This window comes from Bubalus kerabau, chromosome 4 (genome assembly GCF_029407905.1).
Source record: "Bubalus kerabau isolate K-KA32 ecotype Philippines breed swamp buffalo chromosome 4, PCC_UOA_SB_1v2, whole genome shotgun sequence".
NCBI classification, from domain to species: Eukaryota; Metazoa; Chordata; class Mammalia; order Artiodactyla; family Bovidae; genus Bubalus; species Bubalus kerabau.
This window is the reverse complement of record NC_073627.1, coordinates 94,326,828-94,352,677: the sequence shown is the minus strand read 5'-3', so window position 1 is coordinate 94,352,677 and position 25,850 is coordinate 94,326,828. Positions and strand designations below refer to the sequence as shown.

The 25,850-nt window shown below is 35.4% G+C and overlaps 1 protein-coding gene across 4 annotated transcripts in view; it reads right to left on the bottom strand.

Moving 5' to 3' along the window:
- PSIP1 (PC4 and SRSF1 interacting protein 1) overlaps window positions 1-25,850 on the bottom strand; it is a 43,908-nt gene that overhangs the window by 7,883 nt on the left and 10,175 nt on the right. For all 4 annotated transcript variants that reach the window (XM_055578023.1, XM_055578024.1, XM_055578025.1 and 1 more), the window contains exons 4-10: window positions 15,247-15,385; window positions 12,917-13,021; window positions 11,974-12,036; window positions 6,135-6,231; window positions 5,007-5,082; window positions 1,074-1,302; window positions 34-152 (exon numbers count right to left, since the gene is read on the bottom strand). In XM_055578023.1, coding sequence (XP_055433998.1) covers window positions 34-152; window positions 1,074-1,302; window positions 5,007-5,082; window positions 6,135-6,231; window positions 11,974-12,036; window positions 12,917-13,021; window positions 15,247-15,385 — 828 coding nt within the window. The remainder of the gene's footprint in view (window positions 1-33; window positions 153-1,073; window positions 1,303-5,006; window positions 5,083-6,134; window positions 6,232-11,973; window positions 12,037-12,916; window positions 13,022-15,246; window positions 15,386-25,850) is intronic.

The following is a 25,850-nucleotide window of genomic DNA, read 5'->3' as shown; positions in this document are numbered from 1 at the left end:
AGAAATTGAAATTTAGAATAAGAAAATACTTACTGCTCAGTTTCCATTTGTTCTTCTTGCTTGCGTTTTCTATCTGCAGCTTCTTTCTCATGTTGTCCTTTGAGCATATTCCTTCTATGAGCAGTTTGAAAGTTCCTTCCACCTTTTCTCTTCTGTTTTATTTGAGAATTAGGATGGTTTTAGTTAACTATCAAGTCAGTGACTAATGCTTCTATGATTACAGTTGTGGGAGAAAAGCAGCAACTAGTTTTCTTAAGGGACAAATACTTAAATTACTAATTTAAAAAAATCTTAGAATTACACATGCTGTTGCTATCTAAATTTAACTTTCGCCTTGATGAATTTGGTATGCATAATCTATTTACTGCATTGCTATAGGAATGACATGCTTTGGTTAATATGGATTAAAATGAAGTACATTAGGCTGTTTGCCTCTACACTGTGACTTCAATACCTGTTTACTGACAAGTGCCTGCTCAGCCTATGGAATTTTAGGTCTGGGGCTTCTGAGGGTATTAATAAGTTAGATAAACATAAATGAAAGACCTACACAACCTGGGTCTGTAGATTTCCAAGGCTATACACAAAACTTTTGTTTTTATACAGAAAAGAATGCATAACTTTAATGAAATTCCTAAATTGTTGCATCCAAATAAAGTACCACTAATAAACTGTACACTAAATAGGTCTGAAGTGCTCGTTGAGGTCAATAATATAAATCTATGTATCAATTTACCTTTTTACATCTGTTGTCACTGGTCACAACTTACTTGGCTTAATTCTTTACTTTCCTACCTTTTCTAGGTAGATGGGGTTATTGGAAGTTTATCATGCAATATTTAACTCCCATTTAATTGTGAAAAGGTAAGGTAAACTTATGATGTACAATAAAGCTTCAAATTTGCTTTTTAACACTGCTAACTGAAGTTTATTCAGAAAGGTAAAGAAATTCATTTTAACTTTTAATCATATTTATAGACTTTCTTAAAGATACTGAAATCTTGATCTAAAGATTAAGAACTACACAAGAAACTAAAAATAAAACGGTTTTATTTGATATGCAAACATTCTACCTTTTCACCTTCTTGATCATCTCCTTCTTCTTCAGAATCAGAGGTTGATGTAACCCCTGTTTTGGCTAAATTTTTCCTTTTTGATTCAACTTCCTTTTTCCCCTCTTTTTTATCTGGCTCTTTTCTTGGCTTTTCTTCTTCCTTCTGGCCCTCTTCATCCTTTTTAAGCTGTTTTTTAGGTTGTTTTTCCTCTTGCCCCTTTTTCTTGCTTTTGTCTTCTTCAGTTATCCTATTTCACAGGTAAAACAATGCAAAGTAAACTTTTATGTATCTTGTCATTCAACCACAATCTCTGAGTTAATAACTATTTTGTATAACAATAAGCTATACATAGTTTTTTATTTAAAAATAAATTTTAATTATCTTCAAGTAAAATGTAAGGAAGGGTCATTTCATTATCAGCCTATCACACACAAAAAAGAACATCCTTTTAATATGTTAGAAAAATTACAGTGGCATTAGGGTAGTAGAAGAGTGATTCCACCCCCCCCTCCTCCATTTTCTAAGTTCTTTGTAACTCATTAACTCATTCACTTAAAAATACCACTGGGTATCATCTCAGATGCCATGGTACTATTCTTGACTCTGGGGAACAGCAGTGTATAAGGTGTGTGAGATCCCTAGATTTCAGCCACATTGGCAAAAATACAATTGCAGAATCAAACTAGTATGGTGAAATACAGTCATTTTAAAATTTGAAGAAATAATCCTTACAATTTAAAAGGCTCAATTCATGCATATAATGGTTATATATATGGCCAATTAATATTATGCAGTGTTCAAGGAATTTTTTTGAGAATTTCACGTTATTTAAAAGCTGCAAGGAACCCCAGATCATTTAGTCCAACCCATTCCATTTAACAGGTGATTAAATGATGGTGCAAAAAGGTCAGTTAGCCCAGTATCTCAATTCCAAATCAACTGACTTTCCAGACAACTGCTTCCTTGAACCCTTAAGAGATTATTAACTTGCAAAAGAAAAAAAAAAAAAAAAATCGCATTTTATTTCTTTAGAAATTTTTTGTCACATAACTGTCATTGGCTATGTTTATTTTCAAATGTTACATATATTTCACCCTTTACTTTTAATCAATGGAAGATAAAGCAAGCAAGTAAAATCACTTTAGTATTTCCACAAATTAAATATTTTGATAATGATCCTTTTGTGGAGATGCAGAAGAGAGGATCAAATATAAAAGGCATCTCCATGGCTCTTAAAAGTTACTGACCAGTTGCCTCCCCCAAAATGTTACCCCCTGTGCAAAGAGGCAGGTATTAAAAATAAAAATATCCTTTTAACCCCACAGATCTGCTTCTAGCAACATATTCTAAATAAGAAAAATGTATACATACAAGGAATAAACATTTTAAGAACTACTGGAGAAACATGTGACTACTTTTCTTTTTTAAAGGTATACTTATTAAAACGTGTATTATATGCTCTTAAGAAATGGATAATTTCTAAGTTTTAAGAACAGTATCAAAGCAGAGAATTCCCATAAATATAACTACAATTAAGTCTTTAGTTAATTCCCTCCTTACCATCTTCCGTGAAAAATAGACCTCTTGGGGATAAGTTCTCTATTAATAGCTCAAGCTATGGTAGGAAAATTATACTAAAGGAAATTATAAATACAGTTTATTAAAAAAAAAGCCCCAAATATCTCAATGACTTCTAACAGATTTTTACATGAGGATTAGGAGATGGTTTCAGCTTTTCTGGACTCGATTCCACTGTCTTATCATTTCAGGACCCGCTGCAAAGAAGCTGTCACTACCAGAGATACCCACTTACATTTTAAAAGGGTTTACATAGTTTTGCTCTGCACTCCACTAAGTTTCTGTCCAGATACAGAGCTAAGAGTAGCTGTAACAGCCAATGCCTAGCCTACATACAGCACAAATGAGAAATAAACATTGTAAGCTACTGGAGTTGTCCATCATGGAAACCTAGAACGTGTGACACTTGCTTTGCATTTGAAACCCTACTATACACAACACACAAAACTATCATCTGTGACAACTGGAAAGAAATTTTATTCAGTGAATTTGTGGCTTTGGGTGAAGAGGTTTCAAGACAAAATATTGGCATCTTCAGTTGATTGTTATCAACATAAATTTGATCAGGTACTTCAAGAAAAAGGAAGTTCAAAAAATAATAGGACAGCAAACGAAGGAGAAAAAAATTCCATGCATCTCAGTGTTGAAAGTTGTTTCCAGCCTATAAAAGATTTTTAAATTCAGACAAAGACAGGAGTCAAAGATCCAGTCAAGGTAATGTATTAAGTTGCCAGCCTTTCCTTAAGAATTCAAACTGAGATACCTTGATCCTTCTGATAAGCAAATGACTTGTAGGCAAATGAAACCAGAAGTGGGTTTTCAAGAAAACATATAAACTCAAAGTACTTTTACTTAAGTGTAAAAAAAAGATAAGCATATCTGGACAAGTCTTATGAGTTAGACCACTGCACATGAAGCTAACTAGAATGAAATGGACACACACACTAACAGTAAAGTATTGCTGCACTACCAAAAGTGATGCCAGTCTACACAAAGGGAAAGTAATGGAGATTTAAAAAGGAATCTTGGGTCAAACTTCCTAAAGTATGAAAGGAGACTAAGAAAGCTGCTCAGCTAGTAAGGAGGGTAGTACTTTCCAGTGCAACTATTGATACTGAAAAAGATCAACTAAAGATGATACTGAAAAAGTAGAGAACTCTCCAAAGAATGGGCCAAAAGTCAAGGAGAGAAATGGACTAGGAACAAACCTAACCTAATCAAGGGAATATCCTATATATAAAATGGAGATCTCACAATATTTCCCCAACAGAATTTCTTATTTCTTAGGGAGCAATGACTGCTATGTGCCTCATAATCTTCTCCTTGGTAGTATTTATGGTTCCCTATCCCAGATCAATGTGCACATATAAAGGGGAGAGGGGAGCAGATGACCTATGTTTTAGTTCCTACGTCTCTATATCAAGGCCTTAAGTTGATCATGAAATCCTAGACTTGATGCCTTGATCAGAGAAGACATCTTACAGGGGAATGAGAGAGATTCATTTGAAATGTATACAACAAACTCACCTGCATGTACTTAATATTTTAATTTCACTATAGTAATTAAAACCATGGTGTAGTTTTTTGCCACTAGTTTTGAGAATATTTAAACAGCTGGCTTGGCAATAAAATAAAACTCTTTCAACATATATTGGTTAAAAAGTACCAACACTCTTAAGCTGTTCTATAACTGAAATTTCCAATAAATTGTTTTCATTCAAAACACTAAATCCATTCTTAAATGACATACTTGAGCCTTTTCCTATAAAATCCTCAAACACAATAGCTACAAAGTTTTTCCCTTGTTTGTCTAGACGTACATTCCTATTGGTGAAGTTCCTACCCAGAAAGCTGACACAAACAAGATCCACATAAAAAAGAAAGGTGGCAAGGAAGAAAAACGGAAAATACTGATTGTTTTGTTGCTAACTAAAAGCAGTCAACATTCCAAAAGACTTTAAAATTTTACATTTACAAAAATAATTTTAAGTGTTATTTTGAAATAAAGGCTATTCTGGAATAGCAAGATTTGTGGAAACTGCTTCAAAAATACTTTGGGGGTGGGGTAAAAAACACTTTGTCTAAAAATTTCTTTAAACAAAGAGATTATAAATTTTACCCTGCATTATCTGAGTATCTTACATCCTGATATATAAGAAAATGTCTTAATGAAATCATATCAGATTTTTCTTGATTCCCTATCAACTTTATTTTTATATAATAAAACTATGTTTTAAAGAATTTCTCTCATAGTTCTAAGAAATACAAAATAGCGATAATAATCATCTGTAAATAAAAACTTGTAGAAACTCAAATAAGTTTATAAATATTTAAAGTGAGATGTCTCATTTATTGCATAATTATAATACTCACATGTCACTCTCTGAAGGACAAGGTTGTTTTACCATTTTGGGTCTGCCTCTTGGTTTTGGAATCTTGACCTCTGTGGCTAACATTCACAGGAAAAAAATTTTTGTAACTACCAGTTTTCCCACCAAGATGTAGACATCAAAGTTATAAATATACATACTAAGAATATTAATTAGTAGTTATTACAGATATAATTACTTTAGTTTTTTTTTTTTACTTTAGGTTTTATAAATCATATCCTTGTTCAAATGAGTAACAAGTAAATCAAGGTTATTTTCAATTTACCCTTAGTATGGCTGAGGACTTAAAAGAACATCCTTCACTGTTGTTTTAACAGGAATGTCACAAAATTCAACTTTATAGTAGATAATAGCCCTTATAGTCAACATTCATATACATACTACAATATCATTTGTAAATCTGTGTTCACGACTTTGAAAATTCTTTATTAGAATTCACTAAATTTTCTAACAATACCATTAATTTGATCCATTACAATATTAAAATCCAAAGAAAAAGGTAAACAAATTTGGGGGGGAGGTATTACTCAGTTTAAATCTGTTTCATTAAGAATCCTATATAATGAAGTAGGAAAAAAAAATTGTCTCTATCCTGGCTTTCTTTGTTTTACTTTGTATTAGAGATAGATCCTTCCAAACTATTTCCTATTTGCCAAATTAGGAAAATATTGTAAATAGGCTGAAGACATCTGCATATTGTATAGGTCCTAATAAAGAAAGAATACAAAAATTTAAAAATTAATAACCTTGATAACTCAAATGTTGTTTTCTCTTGCTTTCATTACGATTCCATTTGGAAAGCTTAAGTTTTCTAAAGTTAAGAGGTAAAGTAAACCATTAGTCATCGAATTTATATCTCGCCACAGCCTCATGTGCTGCTATTAACAGAAAATGTAATGGGGATAAACAGAAAATGAAAAAGTCTCAAACAATTATTTCAAATTTAAATACCTTATCAGAGAGCAGAAATCTTAATGTTTATCTTCTTTAAAATGTGTATGTTATACATAACCAAGTGTCTATTCACCTATTCCAAAGTAGCTGAGGTACAGCACTTAAATGGATTAGAATACTGATCACAAGCCAGATATTTAAACATTAACAATCCTACCTGCAGGTCGTCCTCTTTTAGGACTCACTTTTAGATTAGCAGATGCTGTTGCTGTAGTCACTACTCCAGCCTCCTCAGTTTCTACTTGTTTTTCTGCCTGAATAACAAAGATTTAAATTATTTAGCATGGCAGGCATTCCAAGTTTATTAGTTTAATGGCAAAAACATGCCACTGTAAGATAAGTTCAAATATAAGCATAACTTTAAAAATATATATATTCATTTATTTGGCTGTGCTAGGTCTTAGTTTTGGCATGTGGAATCTAGTTCCCTGGCCAGGGGTTGAACCTGGGCCCCCTGCACTGTAGCACAGTCTTAGCCCCTGGACCACCACTAAGCATTACTTCTATATGATTTTCACTTTTCAACAGCTGACTCAGTGATATCCTCAAACTTAGCTTATAATTCTAGGAAATAATAAAACTTCACTTTTTAGATTTTCTCAACCTAAAGAGAGTCATTTGTAAAAATAAACTGAATATTCTTGATGCAAAGTGTTGAATAAAGTATAATTACACTGAATAGCCCACATATTGCTTATAAATGTACTTTCATTGAAAGTGAAGTCGCTCAGTTGTGTCCGACTCTTAGTGACCCCACGGATTGCAACCCACCAGGCTCCTCCATCCTTGGGACTTTCCAGGCAAGAGTACTGGAGTGGGTTGCCATTTCCTTTTCCAGGGGATATTCCCAACCCAGAGATCGAACCCGGGTCTCCCGCACTGCAGGTAGACGCTTTATGGTCTGAGCAACCAGGGGAACCATTAAGTATCTCAAAATGCTAACACTTTACACTGTGTACTTATGATATACAACCTAAATTAATGTTAGAAAAGGCACTAAATTTGCTGATATTTCCATCCTTTGTTAATATACACATTTTATTTTTGAAATGAGACAGATCTGCTGTTCTTCCCTAGGAATTATTCTTATTTTCCATAAAGAAGGACTTACTATAAAGAAATCCCAACAAACCTTTGCAAACTATAATGCCCTAAAGGTAATGAGACAACAGCCTCAAATGAGAATCCATTTAATCAATTCAAGCATTAGAGTAGAACCAAGGTTAATAACCACCAATTAGAAAGGAAATCCAAGCATAGCATCATAATGGAAGAGAGAAAAGAAATAGTGAAGAGATCAAAAAGAGCAATGAGGATTACTATGAGCTGCTTCCTCAGCCTCAACTACTTAGAATTCAGCCTGAACTATCTAACAAAATAAAGGCAATAAAGCATCACGAAAACTTGCATAATCCAATCTTACTGATAAAAAGTCTTAATCTTTTAATCAACAATCTGATTTGCAAACACTTGAGATAATGACAAATACTGGTAAGGATAAGGAGAATTATTCATATGTTGATTAAGTGATCAAATCAATAAACTGGCAAAACATTACTGATCATTATGAATATCAACAATACAGAACATGCAAATCTGACTCAGGAATCCCAATGAAGAATTTATCCAGCTTTTCATTATAAATAGTTTAATTTTAAAAACTCACAGACCATCCCTGCCCCACTCCTAATTTGATAGCTCTGGAGTAAGAAGCTGGGCATCTGTTTTTATAACAAAGGTTGAGAACCCAAGACTGTATGAAAGCTCCTATTAAGGAGTTAGGAGGGTGAGGAGTTAGGAGGGCCAAAGTTCTGTGAAATTCAGTTCAAACTGATAAGCTCTTTCAGTGCCAAAAGAAAAACCTCTCTTCAATTACACATAAATCATGACACTGCATTAAGAATTAGAGGTATGAATCTTTTTGAGGAGATACCAATTAGAGATAGCAAGTTCATCTTTAACTAATATCATAAACAAACACTTAAATAAGCAAAAGTACAGCCCTTCCATAGACATGTATTTTTGACTATTACAGCAAAATCATGCAAGTCAAAACCATTCCTCATGAAAATATTAACTTAAGAAATATTTTATCTAGAGAAAGGACTATTATTTCAAATATATATCTAAGTATCTTAAATGCAAATATTCTGACTAGATTAATTTTTTCCACGTTTTATCTCACTGGAACCTCTACTGTTCAGTTGCTAAGTGGAGTCTGACTCTTTGCGACCCCATGGACTGCAGCACACCAGGCTCCTCTGTCCTCCCCTATCTCCTGTAGTTTACTCAAATTCATGGCCATTGATTTGGTGATGCTATCTAACTATCCCATTCTCTGCTGCCCCCTTCTCCTTTTTGTCTTCCATCTTTCCCGGCATCCGGGTTTTTTTCTAATGAGATCTCATGAAATTAAAAGACGCTTACTCCTTGGAAGGAAAGTTATGACCAACCTAGATAGCATATTCAAAAGCAGAGACATTACTTTGTCAACAAAGGTCCGTCTAGTCAAGGCTATGGTTTTTCCAGTGGTCATGTATGGATGTGAGAGTTGGACTATGAAGAAAGCTGAGAGCTGAAGAATTGATGCTTCTGAACTGTCGTGTTGGAGAAGACTTTTGAGGGTCCCTTGGACTGCAGGGAGATCCAACCAGTCTGATCCAAACAGACTGATCACCTAAAGGAGATCAGTCCTGGGTGTTCACTGGAAGGACTGATGTTCAAGCTGAAACTCCAATCCTTTGGCCACTTGATGTGAAGAGCTGACTCATTTGAAAAGACCCTGATGGGAAAGACTGAAGGCAGTAGGAGAAGGGGACGACAGAGAATGAGATGATTGGATGGCATCACCGACTCAATGAACATGGGTTTGGGTGGACTCTGGGAGTTGGTGATGGACAGGGAGGCCTGGCGTGCTGTGGTTCATGGGGTCACAAAGAGTCGGACACAAATGAGCGACTGAACTGAATCCTTTGACAGATTTTGTCCCCATTTATTACCCCATTTGCTAGCTCTACTCCCTTCATGACTTTACATAAAGGCCTCCCAACCCTACAAAAACCTCATGGGACTGTTATTTATCTGCAATCTTGTTTTGCTGCACCTGTCCCACAAATCTCCAACAGAGGATTACCATAAAGCTCTACTTTCCTTGCTTTATTACTGGCTACTGATCTGAGCCCTGCTGGGGGTGGGGGGGGGGGGGGGAATCTACAAACATGCATTCTATTTTATGCAGCTTCATTTGTAGTCAAAGTTATCCATTAATCCTTTACCCTGTCTTTTATCATTGCCTTTCCTTCTCCTCCCTCTAGCATAAACTTTCAATCCTTTCTTCTTGCCTTATACCATATATGCAGTCTTGCTTTGAATTCAGTGAGGGAGAAGGGAGAGACTGAGGCCAGAAGGAAGGGAGTCCCTTAATTTCCAAGTCTCCCTAGAAATTTTTAGTAGTCTATTCCCTTCAATATTATAAAAGATGAACAATGTCTCTTTCCCATTAAGTCAGTTTCTTTAAATGTGTTCTCCCTTTTCTCTCACTCAGCATTATTCTTAACTTTCAATAATTTAAACTCAATATCTTTGCTATTTCCTGGTTTCACAAAGAAAAGGTGTTAAAGCCTCTCTTTTTTTTTTTACTTTAACACCCTCCCTTAACCATGGCAAATCCTTGTTGCATTCTCTCTCCTCACTTCAAAGATTTCAAAACCACAGTGTAATTTTAACATTAAACATTTTATTCTTTAGTCTAATTCACCTATTCTTACCATTTGATCTTAAAGTATCCTGGCAGATCCTAACTGTCAAACCTTACTGGGCCCCCTCTGCATCAGGACACTACTAACCACTCCCTCATTCTTAAAATTCTTTCCTTCCTTGTTTATCTTGATAGCTTCTCTTAGATTTTCTCCTGACAGTTCATTCTCCACCACAGTTTTACAAGGCAACCTTTCATGGCCACTATATTACCTCAGGATTCTGGTTTCTGTGTGGTTCTTGGTAAACTTTCCCCCTTGACTAACCATCTAATATCCTGTATTTATGAGACCACATCTGTAACTTCTACCTTTACCCCTTTTGGTGTCAGAGAAATATATATTTTCAGTCTAATTCTCAAAGGTGTTTCACATTCCCCTCAACCTCTACTCCCAAAACATCTCCTGCATCTCAGTATATAATCCAGTCATCCAAGCCAACACCCTGAGTCATCCTGGCTTCTCCTCCTCCTTTCACACCCACTTTCAATCAACTATTAACCCCCTAAGAGGCTCTCAGCATCCCATCTTTCACCTACACCACTAAAAATGTGAGGCTAACTCTTTAGAAAGGTTTTTGTAATTTAGTTACCAAGTCACAATCATAACTCTCCATTTTAACTGTCTTATGTATTTACTGTCTGTCTCAACAAAACTGTAATTCAGTGAGAACAAAGACATTATCTTCCTATTCACTGATGGTTTTCTGCCTGGGCCAGTCAAGTGAGTACCACAATTCTGAATCAATTTATCAGGAAACTAGTCTCACTCTGCTTCAATTCAATTCCCATCATTTACACTGCTTTAAAAGGAGAAGTATCTGAAATTTAAAATGATTCAATGGCTATTCACCAGTTCTCTAAGTTGAAGTTAACACATTGGTGTTTTCATACTTGTTTCCCTCATATGTTATGGTCTGATAATACTGAAATGCAACACTAGAAATGTTTGAAGCGAAGTTTTCTCTTATGCGTCTGTCCTCCCCTACTCCTCCATCTGCCTGTCAAAATTCTGCCTATCTTTTAAAATCTTGTTCAAGTTATCATAGCCCCTTCACACACACACCCCCCACAGGGGATTAAAAAGCCACTGGAAGTAAAATATGAAAACAAATAATTACAGTGGTTTTAATTAAAGATGCTGAACTCACACTACAGTACTACGAGAGAAAAAAGAACAAACAACCCTTTTTAAAAGACTGAACCCTTGGAGTTCCCTGGTGGTGAAGCAGTTGAGAATTGTGAGAATCTGTGCTTCCACTGCAGGGGGCACGAGTTCAATCCCAGGTGAGGGGACTAAAATCCCACGTGCTGCGTAACAAGATCCCATGTGCTGTGTGGCTTGGCCAAAACAATAAACTAATAGCATAATTTGCCATTAAAAAAAACAAACTGAACACAAGTTTTCTTTGTAGCTTTGTCATATAATAATAGTTTTTCTGACCTAGTTATGTCTGAGACATAACTAGGTCAGAAAAAGGTGTGAACAAAACTTCACATAGGAAAGAAGAAAACATTAATTAAAATCCTAAGATGTACTTCATCCCAAACTGTCGCATCCTCTCATTTCATGCAACAATGTTGTAAAGTAGTAACAACAGCATAATAGTGGACATTTATAAAGCACTTACCATATATAAGGATTTATTACAAATATTTTATATGTCTTAACTGATTTAATCCTCTCAATAATTTTATATATATTATCCATTTTATAGAGAAAACTTAAGGCAGCAACATAAAAAGCAATGAAAATTGGTGCATTTTATTTTGTTTATCATTCAACTTAAAGAGGGAGAAGGAAATGGCAACCCACTCCAGTATTCTTACTTGGAGAATCCTATGGACAGAGGAGCCTGCAGGGCTGCTGTCCATAGGGTCGCACAGAGTCGGACACGACTGAAGTGACTTAGCATGCATGCATTGGAGAAGGAAATGGCAACCCACTTTAGTATTCTTGCCTGGAGAATACCAGGGACAGAGGAGCCTGGTGGGCTGCCGTCTATGGGGTCGCACATAGTCGAACACGACTAAAGCGACTTAGCAGCAGCAGCAACTTAAGCATGTTGTATCACTAAGAAAGCAACAGTTTTAATATGTAAACATAACCTATCCTTTACAATAAGGACTTAAGAGTGAAACGCTAAGTTTAAACAGTACAGTTCTTTCACTATCTACACTTCCTCAATCCAGCTAAAATAAAAATTCTTTTAAGATCTCTGTGGTTAAGCTGTAGAATTACCTTTCTCTTCCTCCCTCTTCTGGCAGCTTTTGGAGTGGTTATGTCAATTGCTTTAGTCACATCCTATAAAAAAAAAAAGATGAAACTGATAAATTATGCCACAACTGAAAGAAAATTTCTTAAATTAAAAATCACAAACATGTTTCACTGAAAGAACTTGTTTGAAATTATAAACTTTGAAAGTCTTAATATTATCATTACGAAGTGAGAGAATTACTGGTATCTCTGTCCAAAAAAAACAAAAAAAATTTGTCAGATCAAATATTAAAGTCACACTTGCTGGTACACTGGGAGGTTTATCTATTTGAATTTACAAAACATGAATCTTTCTACAGCAGAATCTTCAGTTTTAGGACTGTTAATGTTAAGAGGTGGTCAAGACTTGATCATATAACAATTTTATGAAGCCTAGAAGGGCTAAATAAGTATTTCTATTCAGATAATCAAATACAGAGTTGGAAATAAACATAGGTTTCTAAAAATTTGGTTCAATGTCCTTTCCCATACATCCATCTACAACACCTCGCTTTAAAAATATTCCTAACAAACAGTAAGCCAGTCTTTTAGCTGTACCTCATATTTTGCACAGCAAAATAACTTAACAACATCCAAGGTCCTCCCTAGTGGTCCAGTAGCTAAGACTCCGCATTCCCAATACAGGGGGCTTGGGATGGATGCCTGATCAGGAAACTAGATTCCATGTACTGCAACTAAAGACTCCTTTCCACAGGCTGCAACTAAGACCTGGAGCAGCCAGAAAGTATAAAGATGAAAAAAATATTTTATAATATTTAATACTCACACAAGGAAATAAGTCTTTAATATTTTCCCATTAATTACTTGACTACTTTAAAGATTATTTTCTACTTTGCCACAATCAACTCATTTTACAATTCTTCCTTGCAACAAGATGGATTTAGAATGCAAGAGAAATTAAACACACCTCATTGCTGGCTTTTTCTTCATGGTCGGTATCTTCCTTTGATACACTTGTTTCTTTTTCTTCAACTTCAACATCAGATGACGCATTTGACTGTTTAGCTGATGCCTATGAACAACCGAATCTATTAGTTTCACAAAATAATTTTATCCCAACTATAAAATTTGTGCCCATAAAAAATCAAAGCCTGTTTGCAAGAAAGCTAGAAAAGTACCCTTATTTCTGTTGCACAGGATACTTCTAATATGCACAATTTATAAACAGTTTTAAATGCTATTATTCCTGCAACTGATGGATACAAGCTTAGCAGATAAAATGATGAAGCAGAAATTAAAAGTACAATTACAAAGTGTCAGTAACGCCTAACGCGGCTGCCGCGTTAAGCATTACTGACAACAAAGAATACCATCCTGATGTTCTAACCAACACCCAACAAGATACAATGTAAGGTGATTTAGAACAGCACAGACCTACACTATATTCAACTACTGTAATATTCTGGTTAAAGAAGCTAATCTAAAAAAGCATATATATATCTATATATATATATCACAACTTTATTTAAGGACTTTGACTGATCTATATTTCAAACTTAGTTTATTTAAAATGCAGATTCCTGAAACCCAAACTTAAGTGATTCTGATTTAACAGACACTGAACGGGAGTCAATAATCATTAATTTTTAGAAGTACCCCCAGATGAGAAAATACTTGTAAACAGGTGACTTAGGGTCACCTAGAGTTTCAAAATACCAACCAAAATGATGACAACCAGAGGTGAGGGTAAAGCACGTATTTACAAGATGATGGCAATGTAATCCAAACTGTGCACCTTCTAGCTTCTTCCTTTGGCTAGTCTTCTACACTGTTAACCCTTTTCCTTTTTTGTAAAAAAAGTCAATGCTGATAATCCACAAATTTTATAAAGGTATTTAAAAAAATGTACAAATGTGTCCAAAATTACTTATAGCACTATAGAGATATTTATAAATTAATGATGGCAAATTTTTGGTGTTTCTTTTATGTAAGTTTGGGCTTGAATGCTTGCACCAAACCCCAGGAATGTGCCATTGAGGATGTTCTGGGCTGGGAACACAGAGTACATCACACCAGCATCATCATTCACACTTACTGTTAAGAACAGAAAATTGTTGGGTTTCATGCATACAACCAACCAAATATTTCACTGTGAAATAGAAAACTCCAAGTATTAACATGTGTAATGAAAACTACCTGGAGATTAAGTAGGTAGATGGGAACAGAGAATAGAGTGACTATGCAAGACAATCTGGAGAATGAAAATGACTTTGAAGGCACATTCATAGGATGCATAATCCAAGTTAAATCACAAGAAGTTATTTTCAGGAAATAATCAACTCAGTCTCTTGGGACTCCCATTACACAGTCAAGGCAGTAAGGATGGGAAATCATTCATCAGTTCTTACATTTGTGCAACAAACATTTAGTGGATAACTATTCTCTCCACAAATATATACCAATGCCAGGCACACAGGACACATACAACTTCTTTGTTGATAGAACAAGCCTGTGGCAGTTAAGACTAGTACAGAAGCAATTATGATATAAGTACTGTAACAAATAACTTTTGGGTGGCTAATGAAGGCACTTAGATCATCTAATGCAGCCCTGTAAAATCAAAAATTTAAATATTCCAGACACAACAGCGTCTGAAGGTTTCAAACAAGAGAAAAAGCCTGGCACAGACAAGGAACTAAAAACATATAGATTAAAAGATGCAAACTTGCAAAATTTTCAGTGTGTTGCTATTTCCTTCAGGTTTACTCACACTCATCCAGTTTTTAAAAACTCAAGTCTGAACACATACACACACACACAACACACACACACACACAAACCCAGAATAAAAAGGTTTAAAGGCTGCTCTTATAGAAACCAAAAACAAATATGATTTGCACAGTGCTATAAGTATTTTTGTCACATATTTAATTTAACCCATATGAAGTTCATATTCTAATTTTATAGATTTAGAAATTAAAATAAGAAAAAACACATCCTTTTTAGTTATTGAACCTAAACTTAAGAAAACAGTACATATGGCTTTAAATTCAATACATTAAATAAACTTCCAATCAGGATTTAAATAACTGAATATTTCCTAGCTTTCTGAGATCTGTTTGACCACAAAGGCAATATTTTCAGTTATCTAGATATAAAAGTCCAAGGTTCAACCTCACAAAAACTTAATCTGAAATTTACAAGGCTCTTCAATTATTTTCCTATAGCTAGAATACTGATTATTCACCAAAACTGAGTTAGGTAATACTAAACTAAGTTTTATGTAATATGACGCACCTGTTGACTTGAAAATTTCACTTTCGGATTGTTATCTATCTCCCATAAACCTTCATTAAAGCCTTTTCGTTTATTTGGTTTGCCGTACTTTTCCTTATTTTCTGAGTAAGGAAATATGTCCTTTGGGCCTAAAAAAGCACTAAAAAAGGAGGGGGGGGAAATATGAATGTAACGCAATCTCAAATGTAAGTGATTAAATAACACTACTCTATGAACACAATTATCAAAAATTCTTAATCTAAATGCATTAAACATCATACATAAGTTAAAGGGTAGCCACAAATAACTGTTTAATTCCAAACACTATTAAATTCAGTCAGAAATTTAATCCTAGATCCATAATTCTATTTAAAAAAACACACAAGCTACACAATAATGTACTGAATGCCACTAAACAGTACATTTGAAAATGATTAAAATGGCAAATTTTGTGTAATTTTACAAATTTTGCTATAAAAATGAAAAAAAGACAAGACCACATTAATCAATACATTTAAATGAATTCCAACTATAGTTTTACTTCAAAGTAATTTGGAATATTATACAACTCAAAACACTGTCAATAAGGTATATGTATGTTTTAATATTTATTTATGTGTGTAGATTTTTGGAATAAATGTTCAATGTTAGTGTATTCAATGAGGGAATCAGACCTTATCACTAGTTTGTTCATTTATGTGTGTATACACATATATACACATGTGCATGTATACACATATATATTTTAGTCAATTTTTTTATTCATGATAATTGTATTCTAAAATGTCACCATGAACACTGAATTAAGGAAATACTATACCACTGCTGCAGGGGAAATACAGGGTAGGTTCCTCTGGTCATATTTTTGTCAACCAATCAATATATAACATTGTTTTATGCATTTTTCTGTTTAAAGACACCTTGTTTAATATATATTGGTAATTCATTAACACTGAACTTACAGCCAACAGCTTATGTAACATTCATTTTCTCCGTAAGGCATAGCAGTCTTCTTGCACTGAGGAACACTGACCAGCACTTCAGCACCACTTTAGGGTGCTATTATAAAAATCAACAGGTTCTTCACCACCTGATGCGAAGAACTGACTCATTTGAAAAGACCCTGATGCTGGGAAAGATTGAAAGCAGGAGAAGGGGACAAAAGAGGAGGAGATGGTTGGACGGCATAACCTACTCAATGGACATGAGTTTGAGTAAATTCTATTTACTCCGGGAGTTGGCGATGGACAGGGAGGCATGGCGTGCTGCAGTCCATGGGGTCACAAAGAGTTGGACACGACTGAGCGACTGAACTGAACTGACTGATAAAAAACAAAATGACCAAGGAAAAGGCACAAAAATGCAAAATCCATGACACAAAGCAGACTGCAAAAAGGACACTTGTTTACAGTATGACAGCTGAAACAAGGTAGAGCACAGCCTTCCTTCAGCCTCAGCTAGGAATGCGTGCATCAAGTTACTCCATTTTTTGCCACTGCACACAGTACCATGAAGACCCCACAGTTAATGACTCAGGATTACAAGTAAATTTCAGTAAGCATGCAAATTCATAAATATGGAACCTGTGAATGATGACAATCAACTATTTGTGTGTGTGTGTGTGTGTGTGTGTGTACGTGTTTATGTGTGTGTGTGTATATATATGTCTTTAGATATAATCCCTAGAACAAACCCCTTGTTTATCTCCCTAGGTCAGTCAGTTCTGCAGAAGTTTGTCAATCCTATAAAGGTAGATACAGAGAATGTGTAAGGTTTTTGCCATAATAGTTGATAAATATGTATTCTCCAAAGCAAGAGGAAAATCAAATTACTACTCATTTCCTCTAAAATATGCTACAATTTAAGATTACTAATTATTAATTATGTATCACAAATTCCATATCTGCTGAAATTTTTTAAGAATTAGGGACCTATGACTACAGTTAACATTCTAGTTTAGAATATTTTAAAAGGCTTTAGAATAAAATTTCAACAAGAGACTAAGAGCTCTACTTAAATATGATCAATTATGTAAGTCAGCTTTAATTATTATTTAAATTTTTCAGTTTACAAATACTCAAAAGTATCCATGTATTTTAATTGCACATCAGTTAAGGCACACAAATTATGATTTCAAGTGATCTAGAAATTCAGATTTTTACTAAGCATTATTCACTCCTACCCACAATCTAAGCTTAGAAAATTTAATGTATTTAGTTAGAACAGTAAAGCAATTTCTCCAGCATAATCATCTCCGAATTCCAAGTAAATGACTTGAATTAAAACTCCATCAAAAATACAATATATACTTCTGGTAAGAACAAAGTAATTCTCCCTTCTAAAACCTCACAACTTCTATAAGGCTAAGAGATGTTATCAGATTTGGAAGCTGTAAAGACTAAAAAAGTTGGGTACTAAACAGCAATACAGAAAGTCAGACTAATTTATAGTTTGAAATCCCCAAAGGGTTCAAAACTGGTGGCATCATGAACTTCAAGAAGTGGAAGGGACCTTAAAATATTAAATATTTAATAAAATTACAGAAAAATGTCTTAAAACCTCAAACAAGGGGCATTTTTAAATGATTCTAAACCAAAACGCTATTCAAAAGAAAAAACTGATTGTTTTGTTGTCCAATCACTGTTTTGTTGTCCAATCACGTCCGACTCTTGCAGCACACCAGGCCTGCCTCCCTGTCCCTCGGCGTCTCCCAAAGTTAGTCCAAGTTCATGTCCATTGCATCAGTGATGCCATCCAGCCATCTCATCTTCTGACGCCCTCTTTTCCTCCTGCTCTCAATCACAACTGATCCCATCATGATATTATTTAGTGTATAAAGGTTTCAGTTAAATTGATATGGATTATTTTTCCCAAAACAGGTAGTCCCTACTTCGCATGACAACAAGAGACCACAAAAATGACCATGCAAGGCAATCTTATTGAAAGACAGGAAAACTTACAATTGTTTCATAACCTTCAAAAGTTGTCAAAATATTAAATGCACTATTACTGATAGTGTATAAGGAAATTGGGTTGCCATGCCCTCCTCGAGGGGATCTTCCCAACCCAGGGATTGAACCCACGTCTCTTAACTCTCCTGCCTTTTCTGATACATCTACACAAAAACTTGTACGCCAAGTGTTTACAGCAGCACAGCAGCAAAAGTCATTAAAGACCACATATTGTACAGTTCAATTTGTGTAAAATACCCAGAATAGGCAAAATGATTATTGATTCCCAGGACTTCCCTGGTGGTCCAGCGGTTAAGACCCCATGGTCCCAAAGCAGGGAGCCCGGGTTCTACCTCTGGTTAGGGAACTACATCCTATATACTGCAACTAAGAGTTTGCATGCCACAAGTAAAGAACCCAAGTGCTGCAACTAAGACCCAGCACAGTCAAATAAAAATAAATTTTTTTTAAATGATTAATGGTTCCCTATGGCAATACAGGGGAGAGAAAGGAGAAATAAGAAGTAACTGCTAATGGGTACACGGTTTCTTTTTGGTACGATGAAGATGTTCTAAAATTGTACTAAGGGCTATATGATTCTGGATATACTAAGATCTATTATATGTTTTAACTGAATTGTTTGGGATATTAACATCTTAATAAAGTTGTTAAAGTATTTTTCAGTGAATACCACATTCCAAAGAAAACAAAAATGATCCAGAACTTTACCAACTACAGATAGCCACTGTTTCCATCCACTTGTTTGTAGCATATGTATCTATATAAACATGTAATTTTCATGTATATGCTGCTGCTGCTAAGTCGCTTCAGTCGTGTCCGACTCTGTGCGACCCCATAGACGGCAGCCCACCAGGCTCCCCCGTCCCTGGGATTCTCCAGGCAAGAACACTGGAGTGGGTTGCTATTTCCTTCTCCAATGCATTAAAGTGAAAAGGGAAAGTGAAGTCACTCAGTCGCGTCCAACTCCTAGCAACCCCATGGACTGCAGCCCACCAGACTCCTCCATCCATGGGATTTTTCCAGGCAAGAGTACTGGAGTGGGGTGCCATTGCCTTCTCCAATGTATATGCTACTGACCCATAAATACTTTTTCAAATTATAATGAACATGTTTTCACATCAACAGTTACTTAACAGCTAAATACTATTTCACTGAATAACTTTCCCAAAATTTATTTGTCTACTGTCGGACCATTTCCTGTATCAAATTTTCTATTATAAAATGTAACTATAATAAATAATGTATTACTCCATCTTTTCACATATTTTCCTAATAAATTCTAAGTAGAACTGCTGCCTCAAATGGTATGTTCAAGACTACAGAGCTCCTTAATGAGATTCAAACAATTATGGTGGATGAAAAAAGAATCCTCCCATGTTGTCACCACAAAAAAGAAAATGACTAATTACAGGACCCGATGGAGGTTGGAGGCGTTAGCTATCACTATGGTGGTAGGTACGCATATTGCAATATATAAATGTATCAAATCATGGTGGTAATAACACTGCAATATATAAATGTATCAAAATCAACATATCTTAAACTTGTGCGGTATGTATCAATTACATTTCAATTTAAAAAAAATAAGAAGAAAACACATGCACACACAAAAGAATCCTCTCCAGGGATACAATCCCATAGGTTTGGTGAACAGGGATCAGATTAATTTTTAAGCAGCCATCACTAGTCCCCAAGGGCACAACCTTCTGTAGCTGTAGCTTTGATTCATCCTTCAAAGCTTTCAATTTTTAAATGACATATAAATCTCAAAGAAAATACACTAAAAACAGTAATAGGTTTAGGGTTTTTTCCCCTGAAAAACAGTAAAAATGATGTGCTTCCTTTTAATGTTGTTTAAAAAAATTTTTAAGAAAAAGATATGCATTAATTGAAAGCACATTACCCACCAAATTCCAAAGCTGAAAGGAAAGTTAGGGATCACCAAGATCTTCCTGTTAAAGATTAGAAAACTGAAAGCCAGAAAGATTTACTGATGCAAGCAAGGTTACTGAGCTATTAAATAGCAGAGCCTTCACTCTATACAAGGTTCCCTTAAACAGATTCCCTTTAACCACTGTAATACAGTCTCTGAAACACTGATTTATATATTAATAAAATACTGATGCCATATCCCTATACATATGAACTCAGTTCAAATACCAACTGTCAAAGCCCACAAGGATTAAAGCTAATGGAAAATGTCTTAAGAAAAAGCAAATCATTAACTACAGTATTAATTTTATAATTCTGAAGCAACTTAAATAATTCCAAAGCCTGCAAGTGTGTTTCTTACATGGCATATACCTAAAGTGTGTTCCTGTTTATCCCGATTTTTCAGAATCGAAGTACACATAAAAGCAGTCATCTCTCTAAAGTCACTTTTCTGGAAACAATGAATATACCTACAAGAACATATACATACATGCCTCAGAAAAACTCAGTTACCACACACCTAAAAGAGTCCTTTAAAGCAAACCAGAAGTTGCATATAAAAAAATGGGATAGGGAAATTTATCACGGCTGAAGACTTGAAGCTCAAAACTCATTTAACTGTTGTCAATTAATAATATAATACAGAAACTTATACCTTTTAAAACACTGACTATAACTTGATGTTTCATTTCCCTATTATTATTAAATTACAAAATATGAAACATACTGTTTTAAACTACATTTTATAACAGCACACACTACTTTATGACAGAAAATGACTCAAAAGACAACTGATACATCTACTATGTGCCAGGAACCTGACAATACAGAGATGAAGAAACAGTTCCTCTCATTATAAGAAATCATACAAACTCCACACCAACACATACAACTATGTCTGTAGTACTGAAATTATATAGAACAACTCAGTGTCGAAGAAAATAAAATCCTATCCTATGATTCATTTTTTCATTCCTTTCTTGTGGATAGGTGATACAAAAAACTGACCAACTAGTAGAACTTTCCCATTCACCTTCACTCCTAATAACTCTATAGTAGGCAGGTTTTGAAACAACCTGTGATGGATAGTTTCAAAGTTCCTAGAACTGAGCATCTAACATCTTTGAATTAAGACAAGAGCAGTAAAAAAATAAAGTGTCAAAAACACTATCTTCATTTAAAAATGTCTAGACTTTAGAGAGAAGTAAGTAGACCTGGATGAGAGTATTCCCTCAATTAACAATGATAATTAGCAAAACAAACTGCACTGCAAACAATCTAATAAGCATACTTACAAGTTGTGGAAAAATAATATGCAACATTATTTTTAATTCCTAATAGTTGACATTTCGTGTTTAATACATGACAAGCACTGTTTTAAGCATCTTTCATGTAGTATCTTATTTGCACCTTGAATTCTAAGGTACAGTATTTTACTGTTCCCATTTTACAAGGAAGAGAAGGACAAGGCTAAGTAAACCTGCTCAAGGTCATAGAGCAGACAGAGAAAAGGCAGGATTCAAAAACACTCTTCTGATCCCGCTGTCCTAAACACTATAGAAATGCTAGCTAATGGACAGCAAATTCATCATCAACAAATTGATTTTATCTAGGTCCTAGAGCTTTCAGTCTATTACCAAACATTTATTTAACAGCTACTATGTGCCAGGCACTTAAGTAAATAATGATAAACAAGACAGACAAGGTTCCTGCTCTCCAAGCTTTACACTTGTGGGTGAAGGAAAAGAAAAAAAATAAAATTTAGTCATCACTGCAATGGAAAAATAAGCATAAAAAAAGAGGATATGAGCTAAGAGCTAAATGACTGAAAATCTGTTTTCTCTTTGTTGGGAAAGATAGGTCTTCAGTCAGGAAGGACCTGAAACAACATACATCTGTGTAACAGTAAAAAAGAAAATGTGATGAGGTTGGAGAGGTAAGAATAGACTAGTTCACACAGGGTGTTATAAAACAACACTTGTAGGGACTTGCCTGGTGGTTCAGTGGTTAAGACTGAGCTTCTACAGTCATCAAGACAATATGGTACTGGCACAAAGACAGAAATATAGATAATGGAACAAAATAGAAAGCCCAGAGATAAATCCACACACCTATGGACATCTTATCTTTGACAAAGGCGGCAAGAATATACAATGGAGAAAAGACAATCTCTTTAACAAGCGGTGCTGGGAAAACTGGTCAACTACCTGTAAAAGAATGAAACTAGAACACTTTCTAACACCATACACAAAAATAAACTCAAAATGGATTAAAGATCTAAATAGTTTCTAAGACCAGAAACTATAAAACTCCTAGAGGAAAACATAGGCAAAACATTCTCTGGCATAAATCACAGCCAAGATCCTCTATGACCCACCTCCTCGAGTAATGGAAATAAAAGCAAAAATAAACAAATGGGACCTAATTAAACTTAGAAGCTTTTGCAAAATGAAGAAAACTATAAGCACGGTGAAAAGACAGCCTTCAGAATGGGAGAAAATAATAGCAAACAAAGCTGCTGACAAATAATTAATCTCAAAAATATACAAACAGCTCATGTAGCTCAACTCCAGAAAAATAAGCCACCCAATCTAAATATGGGCCAAAGAACTAAACAGACATTTCTCCAAAGAAGACATACAGATGCTCAACATCACTCATTATCAGAGAAATACAAATCAAAACCACAATGAGGTACCATCTCACACTGGTCAGAATGGCTGCTATCAAAAAGTCAACAAACAAAACAAAAAAAAGTCAACAAACAATAAATGCTGGAGAGAGTGTGGAGAAAAGGGAATCCTCTTACACTGTTGGTGGGAATGCAAACTACTACAGCCACTATAGAGAACAGTGTGAACATTCCTTAAAAAACTGGAAATAGAACTGCCATACAACCCAGCAATCCCACTGCAGGGCACATACACTGAGGAAACGAGAACTGAAAGAGACACATGTACCCAATGTTCACTGCAGCACTGTTTACAATAGCCAGGACACGGAAGTAACCTAGATGTCCATCGGCAGACGAATGGATACGAAAGTTGGGGTACATATACATAATGGAATATTGCTCAGCTATTAAAAAGAATGCATTTGAATCAGTTATAATGAGGTGGATGAAACTGGAGCCTATTATACAGAGTGAAGTAAGTCAGAAAGAAAAACACCAATACAGTATATTAACGCATATATATGGCATTTAGAAAGATGGTAACGATGACCCTATATGAGAAACAGCAAGATACACAGATAGAAAGAAAAGACTTTTGGACTCGGTGGGAGAAGACGAGGGTGGGATGATTTGAGAGAATAGCATTGAAACATATTACCATATGTAAAATAGATGACCAGTCCAAGTATGATGCATGAAACAGGGCACTCAAAGCCAGTGCACTGGGACAACCCAGAGAGATGGGATAGGGAGGGGGGTTTGGGATGGGGGACACATGTACACCTGTGGCTGATTCATGTCAGTGTATGGCAAAAACCACAACCAATATCGTAATTAGACTCCAATTAAAATTAAAAAATAAATAAAAAAAGACTGAGCTTCCAATGCAGGGGGCACAGGTCTGATTTGTGATCAGGAAACTAAGATTCCAACACTCCTTGCAGCACAGCCAAAAAGTAAGAATTTAACAACAGCATTTATAGACAGACTTTGGGTGTTTTTGTCTGTTGGTAATGTTAACAAGGAGGTCACTGAAAGGCTCTGGACAGAGAAAATGACATGATCTGACTGAAATATCAAGATCACTCTGACTATATATGAAGAGTAAAAGCTGAGCCCAAGATAAGGACAGGACACTATTCCTAAGAGTAACTGCGGCATGAACTTAAGGTGCCATGCTGCTGCTGCTAAGTCGCTTCAGTCGTGTCCAACTCTGTGCAACCCCATAGACGGCGGCCCACCAGGCTCCCCCGTTCCTGGGATTCTCCAGGCAAGAACACTGGAGTGGGTTGCCATTTCCTTCTCCAATGTATGAAAGGGAAAAGTGAAAGTGAAGTCGCCCAGTCGTGTCCGACTCTTTGCAACCCCATGGTCTGCAGCCTACCTCCCATGGCTCCTCCGTCCATGGGATTTTCCAGGCAAGAGTTCTGGAGGGGGGTGCCATTGCCTTCTCCATAAGTTGCCATAGAGGAGTGGAAAAAAGCAGATCATAATGCATGTTAAAGGAAAAGAATTAAGACTTGCTGACTGACTAGATGTAGGGAGGAAAAAGGTAAGACTATAATAAGAAATCAAGGATAACACTAAGATTTTTGGCTCCAGCAAAAAGCACTGAATCTCTGTCAGTCTCATTTACTAAGAATCTGTTTCCAATATATTAGTTTTACAACATCTAGTAGCCCATCATGTTTGGTATACATAAGAGCTCACTGTTAAATAGTGTTCAAAACTTTGGTGGATAAATTAACTATGAAAGGCGTAAAAAAATCACAAAATATCAAATGCTTGTAGCTCAGGAAACGAATGCAGTTACAAAGGGATTCTGCTCTAACTTCATAATTAAAAAAAAAATCTTAATTTACAAATCAGTTACAAATAACTGGGCTTCCCTGGTGGCTCAGAGAATTCCATGGACAGGAGAGCCTGCCAGGCTCTGTGGGGTCACAAAGAGCTGAACATGACTGAGTGACTAAAACTACTTTTCCCTTTTATGAATTATCTAGTTTTCTAACTGTCATTTCTTCTTCCATGTTCTTCCTTTCCCATCTTCTTAACTACAGGCTCCTGGATTAAACTCCAACTTATGCAAATTCCAAACAGAAAGGTTCAAATAACCGCCCTCCCAAATCCTGAGGGGGAAAAAGGCAAACACTCACCGCAATTCAGTTTCTAAAAATTAACCTTAAATACCAAAAAGTTAAGTCACCAGACTAATAGATTCAAGAGCACTGCCTTTCCAAAGATAACAGTGCATTTATGAGATCACTGAGGTACAAAAACTACAAGTACATTTTGAAATGAAAATTTAATATCATTCGCTTAATTTTAATTTCCTGAATGTTCTAATTTTTGAATATTAGTAATTCACCATCTTCATTTCCCAGTTAATACCACCAGTTATGTTATTAACCAAATGATGCTTATGAAAATTTAGTTCTTTGGCATAGTTTGTTTTGCTTTATAATCTACAGATATTTACAACATAAAAATCCTCACTTTTAAATGTTGAGGAAGGGATGATCATTCTTCTAAATTTAACATAAGAATGACTATGTGTTCTATAATACTATGTATTAGTCACTCAGTCGTGTCCAACTCTTTGCAACCCCATGGAATGTAGCCTGCCAGGCTTCTATGTCCACAGAATTCTCTTTGCCATCTCCCTCTCCAGGTCTATAATACCATAAGGATACATAGAAATTCCAGGGAATGTCTAACTCACACTACTCTGATATAGTTAGTATTCAGTCTTCCCATGCATTCCAATTATCTGGAAGGCTACTTAAAATAGACTGCTGGGCTCCACACCTCCATTTCTGATTTAGTGAATCTTAGGTGGGTGGGGTCCAGGAATTTGCATGCCCATCTAAAGTTCCCATGTGCTGTTCCCATGTAGGGTGCAGCTTGACCTAGGACCACACGTTGAAAACCCTTATTCCAATAGAGATTACACAATTTTTCATTAAAAGATACCTTCCCTATTGAATTTATGCAAGTTTTAAATGGTAGATTATCCCAGATAATCAGAAACTCATTTTTTTAAAAAA